At 45.6% G+C, this 15,462-nt stretch overlaps 1 protein-coding gene across 2 annotated transcripts in view; it reads right to left on the bottom strand.

Moving 5' to 3' along the window:
• Positions 1–249: 249 nt before the first annotated feature.
• The window catches only part of DAAM1 (dishevelled associated activator of morphogenesis 1), a 187,739-nt gene continuing 172,526 nt past the window's right edge, over positions 250–15,462 (bottom strand). For both annotated transcript variants that reach the window (XM_084632792.1, XM_084632791.1), the window contains 4 exons: positions 11,713–11,773; positions 9,872–10,003; positions 6,907–7,077; positions 250–3,321 (listed from right to left, as the gene is read on the bottom strand). In XM_084632792.1, the coding sequence (XP_084488918.1) occupies positions 3,112–3,321; positions 6,907–7,077; positions 9,872–10,003; positions 11,713–11,773 (574 nt within the window). In that variant the 3' untranslated portion in view covers positions 250–3,111. The remainder of the gene's footprint in view (positions 3,322–6,906; positions 7,078–9,871; positions 10,004–11,712; positions 11,774–15,462) is intronic.

Raw genomic sequence — 15,462 nt, forward strand, 5'->3', positions numbered from 1 at the left:
CTCAATATGCAGACTGTACCAGCACACAGGTTGATACTCCAGGCTTACACTGGCAACAGACAGACTAGAATCTGGCCCTTTGTGAACTCATTTAAAAAAAACCAACACGTTTTTTGTTTCATCTGTCCTTAGGGATTGGCAGCCTACTCGAAACTATCCAAAATAGGCTGCTTCACTTTCTTCTGAGGACACACAGGAGTGGCTGCTCTACAAGGCGGCTTGAAAAATAACTCGTGGGCTCCGTGGATGTACACTCAATGCAATTCTTTTGCTTTATTGCATATTGCCATCTTAAAAAATGTACAGTCTCATAACATACACAGCATTTCCTGGCAGCTAAACTACTAACATTCTTGCACCTAACTTGGTTGACTATTAAGCTACGAAGGTCCATGACATATACTTCAGTTCACAAGTAATTTTTTCCTTTTTGGCATTATTAAAAAAAAAAATCTGTAAAATACACATCCAAGAGAAGAGTGGCTACCGACACCAGCACCTGTTTAAAAGTAGTTTTCAGCAATGGCACATGAAATTACCTGCACACGGCCTTTTGTTTGGAAAGAAAACTAAATAGCAAACGCAGCCCAATAACCAGGCTAACGGAAAACAAGAATGATCTGGAAGGGCAACTAAGCTCCTGAGCCTCCACTGGAATCCCACAGGGTGAAGCCTGAGAGCACCTCCTGGCTACACAGGCTGCGGAAGCGGGATCCCAATGCAGGGCTGGAGGCCTTTTCAAAACGCATTATTCTAGCTAAACAATTAACTGACCATTCCTCAGATCATCAGACATGAGACTCCCCCACCCACCAAAAAGAGTCCGTTCCCTAAATTGTGTCAGCCCAAATTTCTTAAGCCATAAATAGAAAATATAAATAGAGGCACTTTAGTTAAGGAACAAGAATCACCATTAAACATTTTTTTCCCTTCTTCTTCTTCTTAAAACAAAGTGCTTCACTCCCAATCTTCGAAAATTTGCAGGTTTCGCAGTTGCTTTGATAGGAGGTGCAGGACTTTACTGAGCCATAACTTTATATTTATTACTGCTTTATACGCTTTTTTTTATACTTACAGTGTGTCGAACGTTGCAATGAGGAAAAACAAATATTGTAAGACCACCGTTCTTGATAACTCTTTTTAGAGTGATACTTCACAGCTTTCAGAAAGCACAGAGACCCCGGGCTGGCTCTAGGTGCTAAGAACCATATTTTTATATAATTAGGTTAAACAGCACATTTGCTATACAGTACATATAGGAAAAATGACATCCCAATCCCACCGATAATACCCATTACATGAAAAACTTATTTCGAATAGTGTTAATATCTAGTACAACAGGGACAAACTAATCTCTCCACAGGAAAAAGAACAAAAAACAAAAAGATAAGAATATTGATGGTATAAAAGTTTGTTGGTTTAAAAAAAATAAAACCATCACAAATAAATAAAAGCAAAAAGTAACAGTCTTCCATATATTCTGTATAATTTAAGAATATTAAGTGTTACTAGGTTAATGGCATTTACTTTTTATTTTCCAATTTTTTAATTTTTTTTTAAAATTTATGTATTTATTACTTGTTACTATTTTACTCCCTGAGCTTTGGGGTTTTTTTGGACTGACATTTTACAGGTAGTTTTGCTAACAAATTTTAATGACAATATAAACAGCAAACCACTTGAAAAAGTACATTGTTAAGAGAGAAATATTTCTTGGCATCATTGCTACTGTATGTCTGTTAAAAACAAGCGGCCCGGTTCAAAGCCCACTGAAGTCAATGGGGGCCTGTCCATCGACACAATGGGTTTCAGATCAAGTCCTTTGTGCATTGGTTTAAATGACCTTCAGTTCTGACCTACATTTAGGTTACGTCTACACTAGAAAAGCTACAGCAGCATAACCGCATGCTGCGCTGCTGTAGTGCTTCAGTGTAGACACCCGCTACGACTACCGTCACTGTAGGTCGTCTATCTCCTCGAGAGAAGGCTGCTAGGCCAACAGAAGAATTCTTCCATTGACCTAGCACCGTCTGCACCAGGGGTTAGGTCGGCTTAACTACATCGCTCAGGAGATTTTTCACACCCCTGAGCGACATAGTTCGGTTGACTTAACTTTTTAGCACAGACCTGGCCTTACAGAGGATACAGTTTGTCCCACTGAATAGAAAAATGGGGGGAGGGAAGGGGGGGGGGAATGACAACACAAAGTTGATGCTCTTTGTCTCAGCAGAGAGCCCCTCCCTCCCCCGCTTCCTATTTGTCATGGGCAAGAAAACGCTGTCAAGTTAGAACTATGTCTATGTATTGTTATAGCAATAAGCACACTGTGATAATCTGTCTTCATCAAGAGCAAGGGTTGTGGAAAGAGAAGTACAGTGCTTCCCAAAAACAACTGAAAAGGGATTATCAAGAGAGTGTACAGTACGGAACTACCTGGAACCCGCACAAGAGCACAGATGTTCAAGTCTTGAATAATAATAAAATGGATTGTTTCCACTTGACTTTTTTTTTTTAAACACACTTCAGACTGTGTGCAAGGCTTTCCATAACTGTATTCTTACACCACCACTGCGGTCTCCAGGCTGATCCCCAGCAGTCCGTGATGACACCTCAGCACCAATGGTTAGGATAGCAGTGCCATTTTTGTTTCTCTCTGTGCTCTCCGACACCAGTTACACCAAGATAAAAAATTCCAAAGGGAGACCAAGTAGAAAATATTTCTCAATGCCTTTGTTTACTACAAGGAATGTTTTTGTCATCTCTTTCTCAGGAGACACAATGTTGTGCTTGTGCACCAGAATAACTACTTTTTGAACAATGTGGTTGAAGGAAAGAAAATGGAATTTGCACTCAGTCACCAGTGTCTATATACGTGTTTGTGTGGCACACATATATACACTGTCCTGCTTGACAGAGACATACAGACACTTATATTCTCCATACATACCAACAACCAGACTTTTTATATACACAACACACACACACACACACAGACAGAAAGAGTGTGCCACTGTTTCGGTTTGAATTACAAGGCAGTATAATGAAAAATCCTAGCCACTTCAAAAAGACTGCTAATCAGTTTTCTAAAAAAATGTTTACAAAACCAAAGGATCAGAAGTTGAGTTTGGTGACCGGCCTCTCGCGGCTGCTGTCCATCAGCTGGTTGGTGATGCGCTTGCGATTCCGTTTCAGTTTCGAAAGGTCTTTGTCAAAGACTTCACCTGACCGTAAAGCCGAAACGAGGTCGTCAAACTCCCCACCTTCCTCACTGTTTTCTTTCGCCTTTCTGGCCTTGCGCTCCCGCTCGCGCTGTTCTTTCAGCTGGTGGGGGTGGGGGGGGAACCAAGAAGAAAAATAATCCAGCTCATTTTTTGTAACACATTGACCTGAAAGGACCCTGATGTATATAATTTAAGGCCTTGTTTTCGGTTTTTGGCCTGGTCTACATTTAAGTAATTTACCATCCTCCCTCTGTGGACCGGGGTGTGATTTTCTTTTTAAATCGAAATGGCTATATTGCTACAACCACGTGAATGGATGCAGTTATGTTAGTACAGAGGTGACTGACTGGCCTACTTATTCTCCCTCTCAAACCGGAAAGCAATAGCAGCATAAAGCACAGACATCCCAGTATACCTGAATCCAGAGTACGGGGCCGTATTGCTTTAACTGTGCCGACACGGTTAAAGCAGGACAGCCTGCTGGTGTAATAAGCCTTCAGGTACCGCTGTGACTAGAGCTATGTTGCTCTAGCCCAGGGGTGGCCAACCTGAGGCTGAGAAGGAGCCAGCATTTACCAATGTACATCGCCCCTAAAGAGCCACAGTAATACCTCAGCAGCCCCCCATCAGCTCCCACCCGCCCCGCTCCCAGCGCCTCCCTCTCACCGGCAACCCTGCCGATCAGCACCTCCCGCTTCCTTCCTCCCCGCACCACCCGATCAGCTGTTTCGTGGCGTGCAGGAGGCTTGGAGGGGGAGGAGCGAGGGCCCAGCAGGCTCAGGGGAGGGAGCAGGAAAAGGTGGAGTGGGGGCAGGGCCCGGGGTTGAGCCGTGAGCACCCCCCAACCCACTGGAAAGTTGGTGCTTGTAGCTCCAGCCCCGGAGCTGGTGCCTAGACGAGGAGCCGCAAGTTAAACTTCTGAAGAGCCGCACGGGGCTCCGGGGCCGCAGGCCGGCCAGCCCTGGTCTAGCAGCACTTTCGGGAGCCCCCGGGTCTGCAGTGCACGTGTGCTGCGCCCCCACAGTGTGCACGGGAAGCGGGCCCGCCGCGCAACACACCCTTTGGGGGCAGCAGCGCACGCCCCTGTCCGTGCCTGGCCTGGCCGAAACATTGAGATTTTCTGGATTTCAGTATTGGAAAAAAAACCCCATTCAAAAAATTAAAAGGAAAAATTCAACTAACATTCCCTCATGTTCAGATCAGTGATCGAGCTAGTCAGAGACACACTTTTACATATTTCAATGGGAGGAAGGAAATAAGAGAAAAATTGATGAAATTCTTTTGGTGTTTTCAGCCAGGCCTGGCAATGCTGGCTGAATACAAGGGGCAGGGATGGAGACAGAAGACAAAGGCCACAGCCCCATTTGTCCCCAGTCTATTTGGGGTGATCTAAGCCCCTTAGGGCACTAGCAGGGAGCAGCCTTTGTGTGACGGACCCCCACTCCACAGCGATCTCATCCTTTACTTAAAAACACCATCACAAGTGCCCCAGAACCAGTGTATGTTCGACAGCTGGCCAGTAGACGTCGTTATCTATTTTGGTCGCTGCTTAGCAGCTACGTATATCGGTGGGATTCCAGGACAGTGACTGTGGTAAAATGGCGTGCTTCCTATGCACAGTGCAGCAACATCACACCGCTGGCGTTGCTTTTGGGAGAACAATCCCGGTTTTGTCCTTCTCTCCTATGAAAGAGGCTCCGGCACCTCTGCTCAGGCACGCCATAGTGACTATCAAAACCTTTATACCAGTTATCAGAACTGAACACAGTGGGGCCAAAATTATCCTTGGGGCAAGCTCAATAAGCTATGTGGAGTTGAGCACCCCAATGAACTTGGCTCCTTTTTCCCATCAGATCATGAGAGGCCACATACTGAGAAACTGAGTCTGCAGCGTTGCCTGCCTACTGAGATGGTGACTTGTCCACAGCAGGAAACTGCAGCCGCCAGGACTCTCATAAGGTGACTCTGAAAAAGATTTAGGGCTCGTGTTGGATAATCAGCTGAACACGAGCTCCCACTTCTTCTTAGTGTATGTGCAACATGCCTCAGGCAGCACGTGACCAGGATTCACCACTGGTTGGGTGTCTGGTTAGATCGTTAGCTTGCTCGGCCAGGCCACTGATGGGGAGTGTGACGTTAAGGCTGATCCATGCCCCCAGCTCGCACTGTGATACTGTGGCCAAAAGAGCTCATGTGATCCTGAGATGCATAAACAGGGGAATTTTGAGTAGTAGCAGAGAGTGTCTGTATTTGACACTGGTACAACGGCTGCTGGAATACTGTGTCCAGCGTTGGTACCCACAATTCGAGAAGGATGTTGATACATTGGAGAGGGCTCAGAGAAGAGCCTCAAGAATGATTCAAGGAATAGAAAACATGCCTTACAGTGATAGACTCAAAGAGCTCAATCTAGTTAGCTTAATGAAAAGAAAGCTAAGGGGTGACTTGATTACAGTCTATGAGGACCTATAAGGGGAACGAATATTTAATGGGCTCTTCCGTCTAGCAGAAAAAGGTCTAACATGATCCAATGGCTTGAAGTTGAAACTAGGCAAATTGAGACTGGATATAAGACAGAACTTTTTAACGGTGGGAGTAATTAACCACTGAACAATTTACTGAGGGTTGTGCTAGATTCTCCATCACTAACAATTTTTAAATCAAGCATGGAGGTTTTTCTTAAAAGCTCTGCTCTAGGAATTATTTTGAGGAAGTTCTGGGGCCTGTATCATACAGGAGGTCAGACTAGATGATCACAATGGTCCCTTCTGGCCTTCGAATCTATGAAACATCTGGCTTAATGCAAGATTTCACTTCCGTCCTGGCTCACACAGTTTCCAAAGGCAAAATAGTTGTGCCTGATCTGAAGTCATTAGGGACCTGTATTGGACTGCAATCTATGGTTATCTTAAAAGCCACAGGTCCCTTTTGACTCTGCTGCCTGGAGCAAAATTGATTATGCTTTGAAGAGAAGCAATTAGCAGCATGTACTATTTGTATTACAGTTGCACTTAGAGGACCCACCTGAGATGGAGGCACCATTGTCCCGTGGGCTGCACATGCACAGAGAGAGAGATTCCCTGCTCTATAAAGCTAACCATCCTTGTTGATTTAGGTGGGGGGGGAGGGGCTTTCCTGGAGACCTCACAGTCTAAACAGACAAGACACACTAAGGTGGGAGAAATCAAGTCAGTCTTATCCCCATTTTACAGCTTGGAAACAGACTCAGAGAGATGAAATGACTTGTCCGAGATCACAGGCAGTCCGGGGCACAGCTGGATAGGCTGGACCCAGGTCTTCTACATCCCAGTCCAGTGCACTCTTCACAAGACCATCCTTCCTCTCAAGGGGAAGAGACGGACCTAGGTGGTTCCAGGTGGGATTTCCAAAAGTTCTCAGCATAGGCTTAACTGTTCCCATTGAAGTCACTGGAAGTTCCACCATCCATGTCAAAGGCAGCAGAATTAGGTCAAGATGCAGAACTTCCAAAGTCCCACCCCACACTAGCCCTGAGGACTGAAATGAATCCTACATTTCTGAGTACATGCTAATGAAACAGTCCCCGTCTCAGTTCCTCCCCACCCTTCTCCTCCCTGTCTAGCATCCTGATGCACACGCAGACATTGACTCAACCAGGCCTACAGTACGAACACTAAAGATTGTAGCGAGCAGGTTTTCTTCTAACCTGTGCTTCCATGCGTGCCCGACGCTCCTCCTCCTCCTTCCTTTTCCTCAGGTTTTCGTTCTCCTGCTTGGCCTCAGTCACAGCTTGAAGAAACTGATCAAAGATCCCAAAGAACTCATCTGGCTGCATTTTGCTCGAGTCTTCCCCAAAGTACTTCACTGCCTTGGTAAACTGGGGAAAGAACAGGAAGGACTAGTTTAGTAAGCTAGTGAGAGAATCCACTGAACCAATAAAATCCTTTCCTGAAAACTATCTGCCTGACAGATAACCAGAATAATATTTAAGGTGGTATTTGATGGCACATGGAATTAAAGGGGAAATGATTATCTATTAATTCTAGTCTCAGTTTACCGAAAGAAAAAAAAAGTCATACTTTGTCTTCTGCTCATTAAGTGATGGCTTTTAAGAGAAGATTTTCCAGTTGGCTGTTCCTTTAAATGCCCCTTTTTTAAATCATGTAAGAAATTTTACACTCCTGTTTCTGCTTAACATCCTTTATTACCTAACTCGGTTTTATTAACTAAGCAGTAGTAAAAACAAGGAAGCAAAATATTGTGGTGCCAAAGACTGAAGACATAAAACTAATAGTAGACACGGCAGGGGCAGGAAACTTGCACTTTTAAGTTTTCTTTGAAGTATTTTTTGGGGGTATTATTTATTGTTGCCACATGGTTCAATATTAAAACCAAATGTGTTAGTGAAGCTTTTAAAAGGCATTTATTATTCAGCTTAGAAACTACACCAGTTAGAGGAGTAGGAGTTTGCAAGACCTATAGTACCATTCATGGACAATTAATGTGATTATAGCAACACTGCAGCTAAGGTTGACGCAAGACTTCCATTATAAGCCCCTGCTTCTAGGTTTCTTTAAAACTGATAGAAGTTATCCTTTGGACCGACGTTCCTTGCACTTATTTGCAGCTTGGGAGAAGGAAAGGCAAGGCAGAGAGAGAGAGAGCGCGCGCGTCTAAAGCTTGTTAAAATTGTGATTGTACGTTTTTGAGATTATCGAGTTTTAAAAAAAACTCGAACAAAAAAAACCATTTACTAGTTACTTTTGTTTCCACTCTGCTAAGTAAGGATAAAGATTACGGGTAACATTTTTGAAAGTGCCTAAATGCACTTATTTTCAAAAGAGACTTAGCCACTTCCTAAGTCTCATTGAAAGTCAGTGGAACTTAGAATATTAAGGACCAGATTTTAAAAGGTATTTAGGGGCCTAAAGATACAAATAGGTGCCTAGTGGAATTTTCCAAAGCACCCATGTGACTGATTCCCATTGAAGTCAATGGCAGCTAGGCACTGCTTTTGAAAATCCCACTAGACACCTATCCTCACCTTTTAGCCCCTAAATAGACTATAAAGGGCCAGATTTTTAAAGGTAAGTCCCATTGACTTTCAATGAGACTTAGGAACTGAAGTGCTTACAGGGTTGTGAATTGCATCACACACCAGTGTGTTGCGCTGTTACTCCCCTCTGTGGGCATTGAGGGCACAAGCTACAAGGTACCTACCTTGCGCTAACATAGTCCCATTGAAAAGAGGACAATGTTCACACGATCTAGGTGCCTTGCACCCTCAGCGTCCACACAGGGGAGGTACAGCACAGCACAACTAGTACGTTCTGCAATTCACACCCCTTAGTCCAAACTGCAGGGCAAAGTCTTAGGCAATTCTGAAAACGTTACCCTCCTACCACCCGGAACTTTCCAGAAGATTGACCTAGCGTCCCCAAAAATAGCGATAACGAGACTCAAACCCAGAGGAGCCTTTTAAAGGTGGGCATCACATAAACTGAACACAACGCGGGGCCCACTGCCTGGCTGCTGCACTGTCTAACAGCTGTCGAAGCAGCAGCTCAGCTGTTTTAGAGCAGGCCTTGAGTGACACTTAGGACTTGTCGACACTAGAGCGAGCCGTCAACTGGAGCATCTCCACTGACTGAAATGCACCTTGCGTCTATACATAAGAGTGTACCAGCTGATTGGCCAAAGGGCAGCATTAAGTTACCCTGATAGCTGGTACGGGTGAGTGCCCACTGCAGCTCAATCTGCTGAGCGCCAGCATGGATGCGGCCCATGGGGCTGTGACTGCCGACAGGTCCCACCTTCAATCATTCCCTCAGCCAGGGAACTTCAGAGACCTGCTGGCTGAGAATCCCACAACCCCACTCTGCACCCTGCAGATCAGGAGTGGAGGTGGCATTTCTATGGAGTGGAGTGGTACGGTACGGGGGGAGACGGTCAGAGGACATGGTCAGATGGGGCGGGAGGAGGGCTGAAGACCTGTGGTGCTGGAGTTGGGGAGAAGATATCTGAGGGCCATGCCTGGAGGGCATTTATGGGCAGGCGGAAGGGTGTGTGTGGCGGTGTGTGGGGGTGTGTATTTGTGTGCACATGCGCGCACTCTGCTAGTAGTGACACCGACTGAAACACAAAGTGCTCTAGGGCAGACGAGCCCATAAACTGCAGGATTTGAGAAAGGCTTCAGTCATCACTGGGTTAGTCCTCTCTTTCTCCGGAGATAGCAGGGTCAGCCACACAGGTCTCAGAATAGAAGAGTGAGGTTATGTCACTTCCAGGGAGTGTGTCTTTTCTGTTTGCAATTGATCACACGTATTGGTGTATGTACTGGCTGTATTTTCTGCTAATCAATCAATCACTAGATACAATAGCATGCCTGCTCACTATCCTCAATCTTTGTAGGAGACCACTTACCACAGCATCCAGCAACAGTGTTTCTGACTTTGAAATGCTCAACTGTTCAAGTTCTTAAACAAAAAAAAAAACCACCACTGAGTTTGAGGGAAGGTTTTTTTTGATAAAAATCTAATGCGAGTAGTTGATCTATTGTTTCTATCCTTTGGGGTAGATCTATGGACATACGACACAATGTCAGAAGATCCTTTAATACCGAACCACTCCCCTCTAAAGTAATTCCCTATGGATTATACCAGGGATCTTACCAGTTCTTTAGCTTCCATCAGAAGATCTTCAACGTCAGAGAAGCCAAAGCTGGCTAACGTGATGAACTGGCTGACCACCGACACAAACTTGTCTCCAGGCTGAGAGAGCTGCGATTTCTGGTATTCCAGTTCCTTAAGGAAATAAATTTAATTCTGGTCAGTGTCTGTTTAAAAAGGGACATAGGATTGAGCATATTTAACAAACCCCAAATTTATCCTATCTTAAACCACGCTTTGCAAGTCTCTTTCCCCATGTAGAAGCTATAACACAGGTAAGACTTCAATTACTTTACTAGATGGTCTGACAATAAACCCAAGGAGCTAGGTGTCACAAAGATGTGACACTGACTCTCTGTTCTTGCGAGAAAGCAGGGTGTCGAAATACATGAGAACATAAGAACAGGCATACCGGGTCAGAGCAAAGGTCCATCTGGCCCAATATCCTGTCTTCTGACAGTGGCCAATGCCAAGTGCTTCAGAGGGAATGAACAGAACAAGTAATCATCAAGTGATCCATCCCAATGCCCACTCCCAGCTTCTGGCAAACAGAGACCAGGGACACATCCTCTTTACTCAGAGCAGGTACACTGAGCAGAAGTGATGCATGGCAAAACACACCCAGAGGTGGCAGGCCTCATTCTAGGACTACCTTTCCGGAAAGCTTTGCCAGAGCAATAATTGACTCTTATCTCTTCCTATTCTGCCCAATTCCTTGGGGTGTGACTGTGCATAAACAGGACAATTTTCTGTTTTATTTCCCCTCTGAAACCAGCTAAACTGTTTGGAATTTGTCTGCCGAAGGAGTGGTACTGGCAGAACCACAGCTTCCCAGATTAGCATTTTGCTGCCGTGTAGCTACAGAAGGGCACACAGTGTTCTCCATAGCTAGTTGGCTGTTTTCTAGTGGTTCCTCTTGAATTTTCACATTAAGGCTGACAACATTCCCCAAGCCTCTGCAGAAATCAAATAAAGCTGAACCAACAGTATCAAACCTACAACCTGGTCTCATTTATGCAGGGCTTTCCCCTAAAAAAAAAAAAAAAAAAAAAAAAAAAAAGAGCAAAACTGAAGCTTTAACTCCACCACCATCTCTTTACACTATCAAATGCAAGAGTTATCAGAAAAACTATAGAAAGCCTATTACTTTTCTTGCAGTAGTTAGTTCCCCAAACTGCTATTATTTTCACACATATGTTCACACGCAGTCAGTACTGCTCAAGGCGCAGTTGCTATCATCGAAGGGAGCTGGGCACAACAGGATGCTTAGGAATTGCACGGCAAAACGTGCCCTCTCCTCACTTATAGGCTCAATGTACTGTCAGGTCACCAGGTCAGGATTATTTTGGTGCTCACTCTCTGTCTACATCTATACATGGAATTGTAGAGAGCCACCCAACTATCAATAGATCCCCTTCTTCTACGTGCCTGGAGATATCTTTCAGTCCATTTGTTCACCATTTCCTTCTCACGCCTCATGTGAGCTCAAGATCAAGCAAGAGGACCTGCTGTCTGATCCGGGGGCTCCATGACGGGCAGTTTTAGAGTTGCAAGCTGAGTACTCTTCATGGTTTTGGTCAACACAGCAAATAACTAAACTTACTCCAACTCCCTGTGAATCTACTCGGCGTTTGGCTGATTTATAACCAGCATACAGTAACTGCCGTCCCGAAGCAGCCTTGAGAGAACAGGCACACATGCAGGGCAGGAAGGAAAGACAAACTGATCTCCAGGAAGTAAGATAAAAGCAGCTTTGCTAAGGGCTTCCTGTCCTGCTTCCCTAAGGATGGATGCTATGAAGCTTGGAATCAGAGTGGACTATTAAGTGGGTAAATAATACTTACAGTTTCCACAGCCCTCAGTCCGCTCCTCAAGGTGTTTATTTCTTTCTCCAGCTCAGTCATGCTGTTGAAAATTGCAACACTTTAATTTTAAGCCTTTCCCAATGAATTACAGAACTCTGTGCTCGAGTCAACTTTGTTTTCCCCATTTAAAATAATCCCTCACGGTGCTTCCTGTTTTCAGATGAGCAGCTTTCAGGCAGCAAGTTATGTTGATGCACAGTGCCCAAAGAGACTGATGAATGTGTAACTGGTTACGGTTGTTTATTTTGAGTTACTCACACTTAGTTATAAAACAAACAGTCTCAAGTTAAAAAAATCATGGGCCAAATCTTGGCGTAGAACCCATCTGTGGAGACTTGCATATGTTTGGGGGGAGGCAACTTTATCCGCGACTCTCCCGGTAGCCAGGTAGCATGGTGGGGCCACCAAATTCTTCCTCAGGGGCACTGTTTGTCTCCCCCTGCTCCCCGTTCCCTTCCACCTCCCAAATGCCACATATAGCCATTGGGACACAGGGGAATGACATCAGATCAAATGGGGGCTCTGTGAAGTCCCAAAACAGATCAAAATGGCTGAGTGGGAAGGCTCAATAGGCCCAGCAGCCTGACGGCATCTCTAGAAGAGCTGTCAGCTGTGGAGAGGTCTTATGGCTTATCGGAGCAAAGATTTTTCCTCCTCTCCCTGAGGGGCTGGGGAAGGAGACAGTAAGTTAGACACTTCCTGCTCCCCAGCTGACAGTCCTTCAATCTTCCAGTCCCAGGAATTTTTAGATGAATACCATAGGGGAACTCTCCTCAGCGTCTTTCCCCTCAGAGTGGCAATAACCACCATCACCCCGGAGTGGAAGGATACAAAGACCCACAGGGTCTGCAGGGAGCTGGTTGTAGGGTTAGGGGATTAACCTCATTTCATAGAATCATAGAATATCAGGGTTGGAAGGGACCTCAGGAGGTCATCTAGTCCAACCCCCTGCTTAAAGCAGGACCAATCTCCAATTAAATCATCCCAGCCAGTGCTTTGTCAAGCCTGACCTTAAAAACTTCTAAGGAAGGAGATTCTACCACCTCCCTAGGTAACTCATTCCAGTGTTTCACCACCCTCCTAGTGAAAAAGTTTTTCCTAATATCCAACCTAAACCTCCCCCACTGCAACTTGAGACCATTACTCCTTGTCCTGTCCTCTTCTACCACTGAGAATAGTCTAGAACCATCCTCTCTGGAACCACCTCTCAGGTAGTTGAAAGCAGCTATCAAATCCCCCCTCATTCTTCTCTTCTGCAGACTAAACAATCCCAGTTCTCTCAGCCTCTCCTCAGAAGTCATGTGTTCCAGACCCCTAATTATTTTTGTTGCCCTTCGCTGGACTCTCTCCAATTTATCCACATCCTTCTTGTAGTGTGGGGCCCAAAACTGGACACAATACTCCAGATGAGGCCTCACCAATGTCGAATAGAGAGGGACGATCACATCCCTCAATCTGCTTTCTATGCCCCTACTTATACATCCCAAAATGACATTGGCCTTCTTGGCAACAATGGCACACTGCTGACTCATATCCAGCTTCTCGTCCACTGTCACCCCTAGGTCCTTTTCCGCAGAACTGCTGCCTAGCCATTCGGTCCTTAGTCTGTAGCTGTGCATTGGGTTCTTCCGTCCTAAGTGCAGGACCCTGCACTTATCCTTATTGAACCTCATCAGATTTCTTTTGGCCCAATCCTCCAATTTGTCTAGGTCCTTCTGTATCCTATCCCTGCCCTCCAGCGTATCTACCACTCCTCCCAGTTTAGTATCATCCGCAAATTTGCTGAGAGTGCAATCCACACCATCCTCCAGATCATTTATGAAGATATTGAACAAAATCAGCCCCAGGACTGACTCTGGGGGCACTCCACTTGACACCGGCTGCCAACTAGACATGGAGCCATTGATCACTACCCGTTGAGCCCGACAATCTAGCCAACTTTCTACCCACCTTATCGTCCATTCATCCAGCCCATACTTCTTTAACTTGCTGACAAGAATACTGTGGGAGACCGTGTCAAAAGCTTTGCTAAAGTCAAGAAACAATACATCCACTGCTTTCCCTTCATCCACAGAACCAGCAATCTCATCATAGAAGGTGATTAGATTAGTCAGGCATGACCTTCCCTTGGTGAATCCATGCTAACTGTTCCTGATCACTTTCCTCTCATGTAAGTGCTTCAGGATTGATTCTTTGAGGACCTGCTCCATGATTTTTCCGGGGTCTGAGGTGAGGCTGACTGGCCTGTAGTTCCCAGGATCCTCCTCCTTCCCTTTTTTAAAGATTGGCACTACATTAGCCTTTTTCCAGTCATCCGGAACTTCCCCCGTTCGCCATGAGTTTTCAAAGATAATGGCCAATGGCTCTGCAACCACAGCCACCAATTCCTTTAGCACTCTCGGATGCAACTCGTCCGGCCCCATGGACTTGTGCACGTTCAGCTTTTCTAAATAGTCCCTAACCACCTCTTTCTCCACAGAGGGCTGGCCATCTATTCCCCATGTTGTGATGCCCAGCGCAGCAGTCTGGGAGCTGACCTTGTTCGTGAAGACAGAGGCAAAAAAAGCATTGAGTACATTAGCTTTTTCCACATCCTCTGTCACTAGGTTGCCTCCCTCATTCAGTAAGGGGCCCACACTTCCCTTGGCTTTCTTCTTGTTGCCAACATACCTGAAGAAACTCTTCTTGTTACTCTTGACATCTCTCGCTAGCTGCAGCTCCAGGTGCGATTTGGCCCTCCTGATTTCATTCCTATATGCCCGAGCAATATTTTTATACTCTTCCCTGGTCATATGTCCAACCTTCCACTTCTTGTAAGCTTCTTTTTTATGTTTAAGATCCGCTAGGATTTCACCATTAAGCCAAGCTGGTCGCCTGCCATATTTACTCTTCTTTCAACACATCGGGATGGTTTGTCCCTGTAACCTCAACAGGGATTCCTTGAAATACAGCCAGCTCTCCTGGACTCCTTTCCCCTTCATGTTAGTCCCCCAGGGGATCCTACCCATCCGTTCCCTGAGGGAGTCGAAGTCTGCTTTCCTGAAGTCCAGGGTCCGTATCCTGCTGCTTACCTTTCTTCCCTGTGTCAGGATCTTGAACTCAACCAACTCATGGTCACTGCCTCCCAGATTCCCATCCACTTTTGCTTCCCCCACTAATTCTTCCTGGTTTGTGAGCAGCACGTCAAGAAAAGCTCCCCCCCTAGTTGGCTCCTCTAGCACTTGCACCAGGAAATTGTCCCCTACGCTTTCCAAAAACTTCCTGGATTGTCTATGCACCGCTGTATTGCTCTCCCAGCAGATATCAAGAAAATTAAAGTCACCCATGAGAACCAGGGCATGCGATCTAGTAGCTTCTGCGAGCTGCCGGAAGAAAGCCTTATCCACCTCATCCCCTGGTCCGGTGGTCTATAGCAGACTCCCACTACTACATCACTCTTGTTGCTCACACTTCTAAACTTAATCCAGAGACACTCAGGATTTTTTGCAGTTTCGTACAGGAGCTCTGAGCAGTCATACTGCTCCCTTACATACAGTGCTACTCCCCCACCTTTTCTGCCCTCTGTCCTTCCTGAACAGTTTATAACCATCCATGACAGTACTCCAGTCATGTGAGTTATCCCACCAAGTCTCTGTTATTCCAATCATTTATATAAGGCCTCCCCCACCCCAAACACTACTCTCTGCTCCCATTGTGTCTCCACCCATATTCAACACCAGGTCCAAGCAT

This window comes from Lepidochelys olivacea (genome assembly GCF_965140295.1).
Source record: "Lepidochelys olivacea isolate rLepOli2 genome assembly, chromosome: 6".
NCBI lineage: Eukaryota > Metazoa > Chordata > Testudines > Cheloniidae > Lepidochelys > Lepidochelys olivacea.